The sequence below is a fragment of the Ranitomeya imitator genome, chromosome 3 (genome assembly GCF_032444005.1).
Source record: "Ranitomeya imitator isolate aRanImi1 chromosome 3, aRanImi1.pri, whole genome shotgun sequence".
Classification (NCBI taxonomy): domain Eukaryota; kingdom Metazoa; phylum Chordata; class Amphibia; order Anura; family Dendrobatidae; genus Ranitomeya; species Ranitomeya imitator.
In genome coordinates, this window is record NC_091284.1 from 4,669,410 (window position 1) to 4,686,484 (window position 17,075).

The 17,075-nt window shown below is 49.2% G+C and overlaps 1 protein-coding gene across 1 annotated transcript in view; it reads left to right on the top strand.

The window, feature by feature from the left end:
* Positions 1-3,750: 3,750 nt before the first annotated feature.
* The window catches only part of MAB21L3 (mab-21 like 3), a 105,856-nt gene continuing 92,531 nt past the window's right edge, over positions 3,751-17,075 (top strand). Inside the window, exon 1 of the mRNA XM_069760013.1 lies at positions 3,751-3,823. Within this exon, the coding sequence (XP_069616114.1) occupies positions 3,776-3,823 (48 nt within the window). The 5' untranslated portion in view covers positions 3,751-3,775. The remainder of the gene's footprint in view (positions 3,824-17,075) is intronic.

The window sequence follows — 17,075 nt, forward strand, 5'->3', positions numbered from 1 at the left end:
GTGACCAGAAGAGGGCGCTGTACACAGGAGATGTCCCCGCAATCTGTTGTGACCTGAAGAGGGCGCTGTACACAGGAGATGTCCCCGCAATCTGTGGTGACCTGAAGAGGGCGCTGTACACAGGAGATGCCCCCGCAATCTGTGGTGACCTGAAGAGGACGCTGTACACAGGAGATGTCCCCACAATCTGTTGTGACCTGAAGAGGGCGCTGTACACAGGAGATGTCCCCGCAATCTGTGGTGACCTGAAGAGGGTGCTGTACACAGGAGATGCCCCCGCAATCTGTGGTGATCTGAAGAGGACGCTGTACACAGGAGAGACCCCGCAATCTGTGGTGACCTGAAGAGGACGCTGTACACAGGAGATGTCCCCGTAATCTGTGGTGACCTGAAGAGGACGCTGTACACAGGAGATGCCCCCGCAATCTGTGCTGACCTGAAGAGGACGCTGTACACAGGAGATGTCCTACAATCTGTGGTGACCTGAAGAGGATGCTGTACACAGGAGATGTCCCCGCAATCTGTGCTGACCTGAAGAGGATGCTGTACACAGGAGATGCCCCCGCAATCTGTGCTGACCTGAAGAGGACGCTGTACACAGGAGATGTCCTACAATCTGTGGTGACCTGAAGAGGACGCTGTACACAGGAGATGCCCCCGCAATCTGTGCTGACCTGAAGAGGGCGCTGTACACAGGAGATGTCCTACAATCTGTGGTGACCTGAAGAGGGCGCTGTACACAGGAGATGTCCCCTCAATCTGTGCTGACCTGAAGAGGACGCTGTACACAGGAGATGTCCCCACAATCTGTGGTGACCTGAAGAGGGCGCTGTACACAGGAGATACCCCCGCAATCTGTGGTGAGCTGAAGAGGGCGCTGTACACAGGAGATGTCCCCGCAATCTGTGGTGAGCTGAAGAGGGCGCTGTACACAGGAGATGTCCCCGCAATCTGTGGTGACCTGAAGAGGACGCTGTACACAGGAGAGACCCCGCAATCTGTGGTGACCTGAAGAGAGCGCTGTACACAGGAGAGACCCCGCAATCTGTGGTGACCTGAAGAGGGCGCTGTACACAGGAGAGACCCCGCAATCTGTGGTGACCTGAAGAGGACGCTGTACACAGATGTCCACGCAATCTCTGGTGACCTGAAGAGGACGCTGTCCACAGGAGACACCCCGCAATCTCTGGTGAACTGAAGAGGGCGCTGTACACAGGAGAGACCCCGCAATCTGTGGTGACCTGAAGAGGGCGATGTACACAGGAGAGACCCCACAATCTGTGGTGACCTGAAGAGAGCGCTGTACACAGGAGATGTCCCCGCAATCTGTGGTGACCTGAAGAGGGCGCTGTACACAGGAGATGTCCCCGCAATCTGTGGTGACCTGAAGAGGGCGCTGTACACAGGAGATGTCCCCGCAATCTGTGGTGACCTGAAGAGGACGCTGTACACAGGAGATGTCCCCGCAATCTGACAAATGTGAAGCTGCTTCGAGGAGGAGGCGGTAAAAACCTCCATTTCTAGATGTCCCACACTGATAGACCCCGACCCAAGAAGACTAAGGCTATGTGCACACGTTGCAGATTATTCGCGTTTTTTTAGCGTTTTTGCGCTATAAAACCACAAATAATCTGCATACATTAAGCATCCTATCTTTTTTAATGAAATCCGCAATTTCTGTGCACATGATGTGCGTTTTTCCGCATGAAAAACGCATTGCGTAAAACTAATGAACCTGCTTAATAATTTTGCGGTTTTTTCGCAGTTTTCCCACTGTCTAAGGGTACCGTCACACAGTGGCATTTTGATCGCTACGACGGCACGATCCGTGACGTTCCAGCGATATAGTTACGGTCTCGCTGTGTCTGACACGCTCCTGCGATCAGGGACCCCGCTGAGAATTGTACGTCGTATCACATCGTTTGAAACTTTCTTTCGTCGTCTAGTGTCCCGCTGTGGCGGCATGATCGCATGGTGTAACAAAGGTGTGCACGATATTGTATACGATGTGCGCATAGTAACCAACGGCTTCTACATCGCACATACGTCATGAAATTATCGCTCCAGCGTCGTACATTGCAAAGTGTGACAGCAGTCTACGACGCTGGAGCGATATTGTTACGATGCTGGAGCGTCACGGATCGTGCCGTCGTAGCGATCAAAATGCCACTGTGTGACGGTACCCTAATGCATTGGGAACTGTCTGGGAAAAACCGCGCAAAAACCGTCAAAAAAGCGCAAAAAAACGCGCAAAAAAAGCATGCGGATTTCATGCGGAAATCTGGCAGAAATGTCCGGATTTCCACAGGAATTTTCTGCATGAATTCCTGAACGTGTGCACATAGCCTAAGGCCTAAGGCTATGTGCACACGTTCAGGATTTCTTGCAGAAAATTCCTGAGAATTCCAGACATTTTCTGCAAGAAATCCGCAAGAAAACCGCATGCATTTTTGCAGCGATTTTGCCGCCGTTTTGACGCGTTTTTGCTGCGGTTTTGACGCGTTTTTGCCGTGGTTTTTTCCGGACACTTCCCAATGTATTTTGGAGTGGGAAATCCGCAAAAAAAAAAAAACGGAAAATTAATGAACATGCTGTGTTTTTTGCCGCGATGCGTTTTTTTCGCGGAAAAAAATGCATCATGTGCACAAAACATGCGGAATTCATTCTAAATGATGGGATGCTTATTGTATGCGGCTTTTTTGCGGTTTTATGGCGTTTTTATCGGAAAAAAACTGCAAAAAAACTGCAACGTGTGAACACAGCCTAAGGGTATGTGCACACGTCAGGATTTTTTGCAGAAATTTTCCTGACAAAAACCGGACATTTCTGCCAGAAATCCGCATGCGGGTTTTTTTGCGTTTTTTTCATGTGTTTTTGACGCGTTTTTGGTGCCTTTTTTGTGCGTTTTTTTCTCAAATGCATAGAATAGTGGGAAAAACGAAGAAAAAAACCACGCAAAATTAATGAACATGCTGCTTTTTTACCACTATGCATTTTTATCGCGGAAAAAAAACGCATCACGTGCACAAAAATTGCAGAATGCATTCTAAATGATAGGATGCATAATGTATGCGGTTTCTAATGCGGTTTTATAAAAAAAAAAAACGCAAAAAAAACTGAACGTGTGCACTTACCCTGAATGCTACCAGAAGCTCACAGGGGACTGCAACAAAGTATTAGTCTACATTATTTTACTTTTGTTTTTTATTTTTCCAACTGAAAAGATTTCCGTTTGTTTCTTAGTGGATTTGTACAGATTGCGGCGACATTAAAGTCTTATGATTCTTCGTGGTAGGATTTTTTACATGACAAAAACCTGGCACTTCCCAGGGGTGTGTGGAGTTATAATATCCACTGTATCCTCACTGATCGCTCAGTAACCATGAAAATGTCCTCGCCGATAGGCGGCGTGGCGGACGTGGTGATAGTCAGGTGCGTGGTTAATACGTGGCCTCTTGTGAATATTTACAATATAGGAGAAAATCAGAGCAAAGTCTTCATAAATGAATAATCTCCCGACAACCGTCACATGTAAATAGTGCTCCTCCTGCGCCTCTCTATAAGCGTGTGCCGGGGAGAACGCTCGGTAACATTTCCAAGTCCGGGGGGGGGGAACCAGTTAAACAATTGGATTGCCGGCTGTTTACAGTAAAGACTCGGAGAACGAGGGCGCTGTAGTGTCAACAGGCTGGGACAGGAGGGAGGGGTGACAGCCATGCAGATGCCACAGCCGCGGTCATAGAGCAGCTACACGCAGGAGGAGCGGACGCCGGAGATGAAGGCGATCACAGAGGAAGAGCTGCACAATTTTATCATTAACACGGTACTGTGTGTGTGTGAGAGTGAGTAGCCGGGACCTGGTGGCTTCAGTGGTCACAGTACAGGAGATCCTACCTGCTGCCTTCCATTAATGTACAATCCCTGTCTTCTATAATGGAAAGTTAATCCCACTCCTGACCTCTCCTTCCCCGGTCCTGGAGATCACAGATACAGTGCCTTGTGAAAGTATTCGGCCCCCTGGAACTTTCCAACCTTTTCCCACATATCAGGCTTCAAACATAAAGATACCAAATGTAAATTTTTGGTGAAGAATCAACAAGTGGAACACAATTGTGAAGTTGAACGAAATTTATTGGTTAGTTTGCATTTTTGTGAAAATTCAAAAACTGAAAAGTGGGGGGTGCAATATTATTCGGCCCCTGTAACTTAATACATTATTGCGCCCCTTTTGCTGCGATTACAAGTCTCTTGGGGTCTGTCTCTATCAGTTTTGTACATGGAGAGACTGAAATTCTCGCCCGTCCTTCCTTGGCAAACAGCTCGAGCTCAGTGAGGTTTGATGGAGATCGTTTGTGATCAGCAGTTTTCAGCTCTTTCCACAGATTCTCGATTGGATTGAGGTCTGGACTGTGACTTGGCCATTCTATCACCTGGAAACGTTCATTTGTGAACCATTCCATTGTAGATTTTGCTTTATGTTTGGGATCATTGTCTTGTTGGAAGACAAATCTCCGTCCCAGTCTCAGGTCTTTTGCAGACTCCAACAGGTTTTCTTCAAGAATGGTCCTGTATTTGGCTCCATCCATCTTCCCATCAATTTTAACCATCTTCCCTGTCCCTGCTGAAGAAAAGCAGGCCCAAACCATGATGCTGCCACCACCATGTTTGACAGTGTGGATGGTGTGTTCAGGGTGATGAGCTGTGTTGCCTTTATGCCAAACATATATCATTTGGCATTGTTGCCAAAAATTTCAATTTTGGTTTCATCTGACCAGAGCACCTTCTTCCACATGTTTGGTGTCTCCCAGGTGGCTTGTTGCAAACTTTAAACAACACTTTTTATGGATACATTGAGAAATGGCTTTCTGCTTGCCCATCTACCCATCACTGATCTATGTCCTGTCCCCGATTCTTTACCCTCTCCACCCATCACTGATCTATGTCCTGTCCCTGATTCTTTACCCTCTCCACCCATCACTGATCTATGTCCTGTCCCTGATTCTTTACCCTCTCCACCCATCACTGATCTATGTCCTGTCCCCAGTCCCTTACCCTCTCCACCCATCACTGATCTATGTCCTGTCCCCGATTCTTTACCCTCTCCACCCATCACTGAACTATGTCCTGTCCCTGATTCTTTACCCTCTCCACCCATCACTGATCTATGTCCTGTCCCCGATTCTTTACCCTCTCTACCCATCACTGATCTATGTCCTGTCCCTGATTCTTTACCCTCTCTATCCATCATTGATCTATGTCCTGTCCCTGATTCTTTACCCTCTCCACCCATCACTGATCTATGTCCTGTCCCTGATTCTTTACCCTCTCCACCCATCACTGATCTATGTCCTGTCCCTGATTCTTTACCCTCTCTACCCATCACTGATCTATGTCCTGTCCCCGATTCTTTACCCTCTCCACCCATCACTGATCTATGTCCTGTCCCTGATTCTTTACCCTCTCCACCCATCACTGATCTATGTCCTGTCCCCGATTCTTTACCCTCTCTACCCATCACTGATCTATGTCCTGTCCCTGATTCTTTACCCTCTCTACCCATCACTGATCGATGTCCTGTCACCGGTCCTTTACCCTCTCCACCCATCACTGATCTATGTCCTGTCCCAGATTCTTTACCCTCTCCACCCATCACTGATCTATGTCCTGTCCCTGATTCTTTACCCTCTCCACCCATCACTGATCTATGTCCTGTCCCCAGTCCCTTACCCTCTCTACCCATCACTGATCTATGTCCTGTCCCTGATTCTTTACCCTCTCCACCCATCACTGATCGATGTCCTTTACCCTCTCCACCCATCACTGATCTATGTCCTGTCCCCGATTCTTTACCCTCTCCACCCATCACTGATCTATGTCCTGTCCCTGATTCTTTACCCTCTCCATCCATCACTGATCTATGTCCTGTCCCCAGTCCCTTACCCTCTCTACCCATCACTGATCTATGTCCTGTCCCTGATTCTTTACCCTCTCTACCCATCACTGATCTATGTCCTGTCCCTGATTCTTTACCCTCTCCACCCATCACTGATCTATGTCCTGTCCCGAGTCCCTTACCCTCTCCACCCATCACTGATCTATGTCCTGTCCCTGATTCTTTACCCTCTCCACCCATCACTGATCTATGTCCTGTCCCCAGTCCCTTACCCTCTCTACCCATCACTGATCTATGTCCTGTCCCTGATTCTTTACCCTCTCTACCCATCACTGATCTATGTCCTGTCCCTGATTCTTTACCCTCTCCACCCATCACTGATCTATGTCCTGTCCCGAGTCCCTTACCCTCTCCACCCATCACTGATCTATGTCCTGTCCCTGATTCTTTACCCTCTCCACCCATCACTGATCTATGTCCTGTCCCTGATTCTTTACCCTCTCTACCCATCACTGATCTATGTCCTGTCCCTGATTCTTTACCCTCTCCACCCATCACTGATCTATGTCCTGTCCCGAGTCCCTTACCCTCTCCACCCATCACTGATCTATGTCCTGTCCCTGATTCTTTACCCTCTCCACCCATCACTGATCTATGTCCTGTCCCCGATTCTTTACCATCTCCACCCATCACTGATCTATGTCCTGTCCCTGATTCTTTACCCTCTCCACCCATCACTGATCTATGTCCTGTCCCCAGTCCCTTACCCTCTCTACCCATCACTGATCTATGTCCTGTCCCTGATTCTTTACCCTCTCTACCCATCACTGATCTATGTCCTGTCCCTGATTCTTTACCCTCTCCACCCATCACTGATCTATGTCCTGTCCCGAGTCCCTTACCCTCTCCACCCATCACTGATCTATGTCCTGTCCCTGATTCTTTACCCTCTCCACCCATCACTGATCTATGTCCTGTCCCTGATTCTTTACACTCTCCACCCATCACTGATCTATGTCCTGTCCCAGATTCTTTACCCTCTCCACCCATCACTGATCTATGTCCTGTACCCGATTCTTTACCCTCTCTATCCATCATTGATCTATGTCCTGTCCCTGATTCTTTACCCTCTCCACCCATCACTGATCTATGTCCTGTCCCCAGTCCCTTACCCTCTCTACCCATCACTGATCTATGTCCTGTCCCTGATTCTTTACCCTCTCTACCCATCACTGATCTATGTCCTGTCCCTGATTCTTTACCCTCTCTACCCATCACTGATCTATGTCCTGTCCCTGATTCTTTACCCTCTCCACCCATCACTGATCTATGTCCTGTCCCTGATTCTTTACCCTCTCCACCCATCACTGATCTATGTCCTGTCCCTGATTCTTTACCCTCTCCACCCATCACTGATCTATGTCCTGTCCCAGATTCTTTACCCTCTCCACCCATCACTGATCTATGTCCTGTCCCTGGTACTTTACCCTCTCCATCCATCACTGATCTATGTCCTGTCCCCAGTCCCTTACCCTCTCCACCCATCACTGATCTATGTCCTGTCCCAGATTCTTTACCCTCTCCACCCATCACTGATCTATGTCCTGTCCCTGATTCTTTACCCTCTCCACCCATCACTGATCTATGTCCTGTCCCCAGTCCCTTACCCTCTCTACCCATCACTGATCTATGTCCTGTCCCTGATTCTTTACCCTCTCCACCCATCACTGATCTATGTCCTGTCCCCAGTCCCTTACCCTCTCTACCCATCACTGATCTATGTCCTGTCCCCAGTCCCTTACCCTCTCTACCCATCACTGATCTATGTCCTGTCCCTGATTCTTTACCCTCTCCACCCATCACTGATCTATGTCCTGTCCCTGATTCTTTACCCTCTCCACCCATCAATAATCGATGTCCTGTCACCGGTCCTTTACCCTCTCCACCCATCACTGATCTATGTCCTGTCCCCGATTCTTTACCCTCTCCACCCATCACTGATCTATGTCCTGTCCCTGATTCTTTACCCTCTCCACCCATCACTGATCTATGTCCTGTCCCCGATTCTTTACCATCTCCACCCATCACTGATCTATGTCCTGTCCCTGATTCTTTACCCTCTCCACCCATCACTGATCTATGTCCTGTCCCAGATTCTTTACCCTCTCTACCCATCACTGATCTATGTCCTGTCCCTGATTCTTTACCCTCTCTACCCATCACTGATCTATGTCCTGTCCCTGATTCTTTACCCTCTCCACCCATCACTGATCTATGTCCTGTCCCTGATTCTTTACCCTCTCTACCCATCACTGATCTATGGCCTGTCACCGGTCCTTTACCTTCTCTACCCATCACTGATCTATGTCCTGTCCCTGATTCTTTACCCTCTCTACCCATCACTGATCTATGGCCTGTCACCGGTCCTTTACCTTCTCTACCCATCACTGATCTATGTCCTGTCCCTGATTCTTTACCCTCTCTACCCATCACTGATCTATGGCCTGTCCCTGATTCTTTACCCTCTCTACCCATCACTGATCTATGTCCTGTCCCTGATTCTTTACCCTCTCCACCCATCACTGATCTATGTCCTGTCCCTGATCCTTTACCCTCTCCACCCATCACTGATCTATGTCCTGTCCCTGATTCTTTACCCTCTCCACCCATCACTGATCTATGTCCTGTCCCTGATTCTTTACCCTCGCTACCCATCACTGATCTATGGCCTGTCCCTGATTCTTTACCCTCTCTACCCATCACTGATCTATGTCCTGTCCCTGATTCTTTACCCTCTCCACCCATCACTGATCTATGTCCTGTCCCTGATTCTTTACCCTCTCTACCCATCACTGATCTATGGCCTGTCCCCAGTCCCTTACCCTCTCTACCCATCACTGATCTATGGCCTGTCGCCGGTCCTTTACCTTCTCCACCCTTTATTGATCTTTACCATCTCCAATATTACTGATCTCTCTAGTTATCCTCCTATCCCTTTTGTTCTCTGCCCATCATTTATCTTTGACTTGTCACCAATCCTTTTTCCCTCCACCAATTACTAATCTATTGTCTGCCCCCTGTCGTTTACCCTCCTCACCCATCTTGTTTTCTACCCCAGCAATACTATCCATATAACCTTAAGTAGCTGGCCAACAACTAGGGCTCCCAGCTCCATGCATTCATGTGTTTGCAGTAGGGACAATTTTTCTGCCTCCTGGTTTTTCTTTCCGTTACTGACCTCTTTGATCCTGACCTTCATAATCCTCTTTAGGCTGCTGTATATATTGCTCACACCTCTGCCTCCACCAGATCTGTTTCCCCTACAGACTCCTTTGCTTCCTGATTTCAATGCTCCCTCATGACACCAATGTTCTTTTCTGTACTCCTGTACTCAAACCCTCCATCCCTTCAGGACTCCTGTGCCCAATCCAGTCTCCTCACCCAGATCTCTCCTTTGTCCTTCTACGGGCCCTTATGTCTACACAAAGACACAAATGTTGTCCCTTTCCAGACTTCTCTGTCACCTGCAAACGACAGTCTCCTCTAGACATTAGTATTCTCCAGACTCTTGTTTATCCAGCCAAACTATCCTGTCACCTTAAGATTCATCTGTCTCCTCCAGACCCCGCTGTCCTCTTCAAACCACAATATTTCCTCCAAACACCAGTCTTTCATGAGACTTTTGTCCTTCTCCAGACTCCGTCTTCCTCCAGAGCCCAATGCCCCTCCAGATTACAATGTACTCTCCAATCCCCTCTGTTCACTGCATACTTCTTTTTCTTCCAGACCTGTGTCCACTTGATACTTCCTTTTTATTCTCCGACACCTGTCTTTACCCTTTAAACGCCTCTGTCCCCTCCAAACTCCTTTGTCACACTTCATACTCCTCTGATGCCATTTAGTCTCCTCGATCCTCATTTAGACTTATCTGACCTCCTTCACTGCACTCCTTCAGACTTCTCTGTTCCCCAAATACTTATTTGTCCCTTGCAGATATTTTCATCTCTCTTCTCCCAACATCTCTATCCTCCTTCAGACTCATCTGCCTTTCTCAGACCCTTTTGTCCTTCTCCAGATTCTGTCTTTCTCTAGACCTTTCTGTCCTCCTCCAGAATCCACTCTTCCCCAAAGACTTCTTCCTAGTTTCTTCCAGACATCTTTGTTCCCAACAGATCTTTTTCTCTTATATCCCCGGACTCCATTATTTTTCTTCAGACTCCTCTGTGCCCCTGCAGACACTTCTGTCTTGCTACAGACTACACTGTTCCCAAAGCCTTCCCAGTCATCTCTAGACTTCTTTGCCCCACCTCCCCCAATTTTGTTATCATCTCTGTCACCCTTTACACTTTGTCCTCTAGATTCCACTGCCTGCTATTAAACAGCATGTATGTAAGTACTTGGATAAGAATATAGTAATTAACCCTGCTGTTGGCTTCGGTCAAAAACGACCGACCTTGAACTTCAATATTCTTTAAAATATTCAAGATGCGGCTCTGAAACCCGTGGCCGACCGACCCATCCTCATTTAAGTCAATCAACCACAAGTTTCAGAACCGCATCTTGAACACCCCAAAAAAATACCAAAGTTCAAAATCGGTCTCCCCAGACCGAAGACAACAGCAGGGTTAACCGGAGCCAAGAGTTTATAGAAATCCTGCAGACTGTGAGCCCTCGTGGGCAGGGTCCTCCCTCCTTATGTACCTGTGTGCCTTGTTTTTTGCTCATGTCTATTGTACTTGTCTATATTTGCCCCCTTTTCACATGTAAAGCGCCATGGAATAAATGGCGCTATAAAAATGTATAATAATAATAATAAGTAATGCCAGACTATTCTAATTTCCATCACTGACTGGGTGGATCAGGGAAATACAGTACATCTAGACTTCAGCAAAGCATTTGATAAAGTATCTCATACTATCCTTATTGAAATAATAATCAAGTATGGGATTGACAAGGCTGCAGTTAGGTGGATTCATAACTGGCACAGTGATCGTACTTAGAGTGATAATAAATGGCTGCATATCTAAAGTGTTTCAAGTAGGGTACCACAGTGCCCTGTCCTGGCTCCAATGTTACCAGTGGGGACCACAAGGCTCTGTCCTGGCCCCAATGTTACCAGTGGGGACCACAAGGCTCTGTCCTGGCCCCAGTGTTACAAGTGGGATACCACAAGGCTCTGTCCTGGCCCCAATGTTACAAGTCGGATACCACAAGGCTCTGTCCTGGCCCCAGTGTTACAAGTGGGATACCACAAGGCTCTGTCCTGGCTCCAGTGTTACAAGTGGGATACCACAAAGCTCTGTCCTGGCCCCAATGTTACAAGTCGGATACCACAAGGCTCTGTCCTGGCCCCAGTGTTACAAGTGGGATACCACAAGGCTCTGTCCTGGCTCCAGTGTTACAAGTGGGATACCACAAAGCTCTGTCCTGACCCCAGTGTTACAAGTGGTGTATCACAAGGCTCTGTGCTGACCCCAGTGTTACAAGTGGGGTACCACAAGGCTCTGTGCTGACCCCAGTGTTACAAGTGGGGTACCACAAGGCTCTGTCCTGGCTCCAGTGTTACAAGTGGGGTACCACAAAGCTCTGTGCTGACCCCAGTGTTACAAGTGGGGTACCACAAGGCTCTGTCCTGGCCCCAGTGTTACAAGTGGTGTATCACAAGGCTCTGTCCTGGCTCCAGTGTTACAAGTGGGGTACCACAAAGCTCTGTCCTGACCCCAGTGTTACAAGTGGGGTACCACAAGGCTCTGTGCTGACCCCAGTGTTACAAGTGGGGTACCACAAGGCTCTGTCCTGGCTCCAGTGTTACAAGTGGGGACCACAAGGCTCTGTCCTGGCCCCAGTGTTACAAGTGGGGTACCACAAGGCTCTATCCTGGCCCCAGTGTTACAAGTGGGGTACCACAAGGCTCTGTCCTGACCCCAGTGTTACAAGTGGGGTACCACAAAGCTCTGTCCTGGCCCCAGTGTTACAAGTGGGATACCACAAGGCTCTGTCTTGGCCCCATTGTTACAAGTGGGATACCACAAGGCTCTGTCCTGGTCCCAGTGTTACAAGTGGGGACCACAAGGCTCTGTCCTGGCCCCAGTGTTACAAGTAGTGTATCACAAGGCTCTGTCCTGACCCCAGTGTTACAAGTGGGGTACCACAAAGCTCTGTCCTGGCCCCAGTGTTACAAGTGGGGTACCACAAAGCTCTGTCCTGACCCCAGTGTTACAAGTGGGGTACCACAAGGCTCTGTGCTGACCCCAGTGTTACAAGTGGGTACCACAAAGCTCTGTCCTGACCCCAGTGTTACAAGTGGGGTACCACAAGGCTCTGTGCTGACCCCAGTGTTACAAGTGGGGTACCACAAGGCTCTGTCCTGGCTCCAGTGTTACAAGTGGGGACCACAAGGCTCTGTCCTGGCCCCAGTGTTACAAGTGGGGACCTCAAGGCTCTGTCCTGGCCCCAGTGTTACAAGTGGAGTACCACAAGGCTCTGTCCTGGCCCCAGTGTTACAAGTGGGGACCTCAAGGCTCTGTCCTGGCCCCAGTGTTACAAGTGGGGTACCACAAGGCTCTGTCCTGGCCCCAGTGTTACAAGTGGGGTACCACAAGGCTCTGTCCTGACCCCAGTGTTACAAGTGGGGTACCACAAAGCTCTGTCCTGGCCCCAGTGTTACAAGTGGGATACCACAAGGCTCTGTCTTGGCCCCATTGTTACAAGTGGGGTACCACAAGGCTCTGTCCTGGTCCCAGTGTTACAAGTGGGGACCACAAGGCTCTGTCCTGGCCCCAGTGTTACAAGTGGGGATCACAAGGCTCTGTCCTGGCCCCAGTGTTACCAGTGGGGACCTCAAGGCTTTGTCCTGACCCCAGTGTTACAAGTGGGATACCACAAGGCTCTGTCCTGGCTCCAGTGTTACAAGTAGTGTATCACAAGGCTCTGTCCTGACCCCAGTGTTACAAGTGGGGTACCACAAAGCTCTGTCCTGGCTCCAGTGTTACAAGTGGGTACCACAAAGCTCTGTCCTGACCCCAGTGTTACAAGTGGGGTACCACAAAGCTCTGTCCTGGCCCCGGTGTTACAAGTGGGGTACTACAAGGCTCTGTCCTGACCCCAGTGTTACAAGTGGAATACCACAAGGCTCTGTTCTGGCTCCAGTGTTACAAGTGGGGTACCACAAAGCTCTGTCCTGGCCCCGGTGTTACAAGTGGGGTACCACAAGGCTCTGTCCTGGCCCCGGTGTTACAAGTGGGGTACCACAAGGCTCTGTCCTGGCCCCAGTGTTACAAGTGGGATACCACAAGACTCTGTCCTGGCTCCAGTGTTACAAGTGGGATACCACAAGACTCTGTCCTGGCCCCAGTGTTACAAGTGGGGTACCACAAGGCTCTGTCCTGGCCCCAGTGTTACAAGTGGGATACCACAAGACTCTGTCCTGGCTCCAGTGTTACAAGTGGGATACCACAAGGCTCTGTCCTGGCCCCAGTGTTACAAGTGGGGTACCACAAGGCTCTGTCCTGGCCCCAGTGTTACAAGTGGGATACCACAAGACTCTGTCCTGGCTCCAGTGTTACAAGTGGGGATCACAAGACTCTGTCCTGGCTCCAGTGTTACAAGTGGGGTACCACAAGGTTCTGTCCTGGCCCCAGTGTTACAAGTGGGGTACCACAAGGCTCTGTCCTGGCCCCAGTGTTACAAGTGGGATACCACAAGACTCTGTCCTGGCTCCAGTGTTACAAGTGGGGATCACAAGACTCTGTCCTGGCTCCAGTGTTACAAGTGGGGTACCACAAGGTTCTGTCCTGGCCCCAGTGTTACAAGTGGGATACCACAAGACTCTGTCCTGGCTCCAGTGTTACAAGTGGGGATCACAAGACTCTGTCCTGGCCCCAGTGTTACAAGTGGGGTACCACAAGGCTCTGTCCTGGCCCCAGTGTTACAAGTGGGGATCACAAGACTCTGTCCTGGCCCCAGTGTTACAAGTGGGGTACCACAAGGCTCTGTCCTGGCCCCAGTGTTACAAGTGGGATACCACAAGACTCTGTCCTGGCTCCAGTGTTACAAGTGGGGATCACAAGACTCTGTCCTGGCTCCAGTGTTACAAGTGGGGTACCACAAGGCTCTGTCCTGGCCCCAGTGTTGTTCAACATTGTTAAAAATTATCTAAATAAGGGAACTGAAGGTAAACTAATCAAATTTGCAGACGATGTAAAGCTAGGAGCGATAGTAACACTAGAGAAAACAGAGGATTCAGAAGGATCTAGAGAGTCTTGAACAAAGGGCAGTGACTAAAGGCCCCTTCACACATAACGATATTGTTAACGATATCGTTGCTATTTGTGACGTAGCAACGATATCGTTAATGAAATCGCTATGTGTGACAGCGACCAACGATCAGGCCCCTGCTGGGAGATCGTTGGTCGCTGAGGAAAGTCCAGAACTTTGTTTCGTCGCTGGACTCCCTGCTGACATCGCTGGATCGGCGTGTGTGACACCGATCCAGCGATGTCTTCACTGGTAACCAGGGTAAACATCGGGTTACTAAGCGCAGGGCCGCGCTTAGTAACCCGATGTTTACTCTGGTTACCATGCTAAAAGTAAAAAACAAACAAACACTACATACTTACCTACAGCCGTCTGTCCTCCAGCGCTGCGCTCTGCTCTCCTCCTGCACTGGCTGTGAGCGTCGGTCAGCCGGAAAGCAGAGCAGTGACGTCACCGCTCTGCTTTCTGGCTGCCCGGCGCTCACAGCCAGACCAGAGAAGCAGAGCGCCGAGGACAGACAGCGGAAGGTAAGTATGTAGCGTTTGTTTTTTTACTTTTTAGGATGGTAACCAGGGTAAACATTGGGTTACTAAGCGCGGCCCTGCGCTTAGTTACCCGATGTTTACCCTGGTTACCGGGGACCTCGGGATCGTTGGTCGCTGGAGAGCGGTCTGTGTGACAGCTCTCCAGTGACCAAACAGTGACGCTGCAGCGATCCGGATCGTTGTCGGTATCGCTGCAGCGTTGCTATGTGTGACGGTACCTTTATTCTAGACTGATCTGTCCTCCTCTAAACTGCTCCTTTATTACCCTTTGTTTTCATCGAGCTCCCGCTCCTCCTCAAAACTCCACTGTCATTCTCCAGACTCCTGTGTCCCCCTCTAAATTCATTTGGACTCTTGTGTGATCCTCTATGCTCCCCTGTAATCCTCTATGCTCCCTGTATCACACAATCAGCAGAGCAGGAGATGAGTGAACAGCCCCAAGAACCTTTTATTACATTCAAACCGAAAGGTCCATAAAACAATCCACCACACAGAGGATAAAATAGACTAGGAGCATGGATTCAGTCCAGTAGCCGGATACATGCCCGGGACATGAGGGTCACAATCCCCCGATAGAGATTGATATGGCAGAGCGGCTCCAGATACTTCTCCAGATAGGGCTCCTCCGGCAGTATCTCCAGGGTAATCAGGGTTTCTCCAAGTCTCTCTGGGGTTCTGGCCTTAGCATCAGCATCCCACAAAGGGTCTATCTTACTGGTCTCTATGTCCTCCTCAGGCCCCTCCTTATATCCAGGAGTAGGCGGACAGGTCGGATGCTTTTCAGGCCCCCCTAGACCTGGGAATGGGTCTCAGAGATCAGGGCACTACAAGGGGTGATTTGCAGCATTTGGAGCCAAGAGGTGTACTGAATGGACAGTCAAAGTTGGGAAATGTCAGCAGGGGATCATCAAGAGGCATGGACACATTCAGGCTGTAGATGGTAACTGAGCTAATTCAATGATCGGACCTTTTGTAAGGTAATTAAGACTTGAGTCTAAACCAAGGTGGGCCTTGAGGACTGAAGTTGGGGAACACTGCTCTAGACTACTGTGTCTTCCTCTAGATTCCTCTATCCTCCTTTAGGTTCCTTTGGACTCCTCTGACCTCATCTGTTCTCCTCTAGACTCCCCTTTCAATCTCTAAACTTCCGTGTCCTCCTCTAGACTCCCATGTCCTCATCTAACCTCCCCTTTCAATCAACCTCCCCTTGGTCCTCCTCTAACCTCCCCTTGGTCCTCCTCTAACCTCCTCTATTTCATTCTGTAGAATCCCATGTCCTCCTCTAACCTCCCCTTGGTCCTCCTCTATCCTCCTCTATTTCATTCTGTAGAATCCCATGTCCTCCTCTAACCTCCCCTTGGTCCTCCTCTAACCTCCTCTATTTCATTCTGTAGAATCCCATGTCCTCCCCTAACCTCCCCTTGGTCCTCCTCTATCCTCCTCTATTTCATTCTGTAGAATCCCATGTCCTCCTCTAACCTCCCCTTGGTCCTCCTCTAACCTCCTCTATTTCATTCTGTAGAATCCCATGTCCTCCCCTAACCTCCCCTTGGTCCTCCTCTATCCTCCTCTATTTCATTCTGTAGAATCCCATATCCTCCTCTAACCTCCCCTTGGTCCTCCTCTAACCTCCTCTATTTCATTCTGTAGAAACCCATGTCCTCCTCTAATCTCCCCTTGGTCCTCCTCTAACCTCCTCTATTTCATTCTGTAGAATCCCATGTCCTCCCCTAACCTCCCCTTGGTCCTCCTCTATCCTCCTCTATTTCATTCTGTAGAATCCCATGTCCTCCTCTAACCTCCCCTTGGTCCTCCTCTAACCTCCTCTATTTCATTCTGTAGAATCCCATGTCCTCCCCTAACCTCCCCTTGGTCCTCCTCTATCCTCCTCTATTTCATTCTGTGGAATCCCATGTCCTCCTCTAACCTCCCCTTGGTCCTCCTCTATCCTCCTCTATTTCATTCTGTAGAATCCCATGTCCTCCCCTAACCTCCCCTTGCTCCTCCTCTAACCTCCTCTATTTCATTCTGTAGAATCCCATGTCCTCCCCTAACCTCCCCTTGGTCCTCCTCTAACCTCCTCTATTTCATTCTGTAGAATCCCATGTCCTCCTCTAACCTCCCCTTGGTCCTCCTCTAACCTCCCCTTGGTCCTCCTCTAACCTCCTCTATTTCATTCTGTAGAATCCCATGTCCTCCTCTAACCTCCCCTTGGTCCTCCTCTAACCTCCGCTTTTATTCTTTAGACTCCTTTGTCCTCCTCTGGCTGTGGCTTGATTCTCAGAAGAATAAAATGATCAGACCGTTTTATTTAAACTTTAGAATTCACAGTTAATTGTGAGGCCACATAAATTACATTTACTACTTTTCAACTGATATGT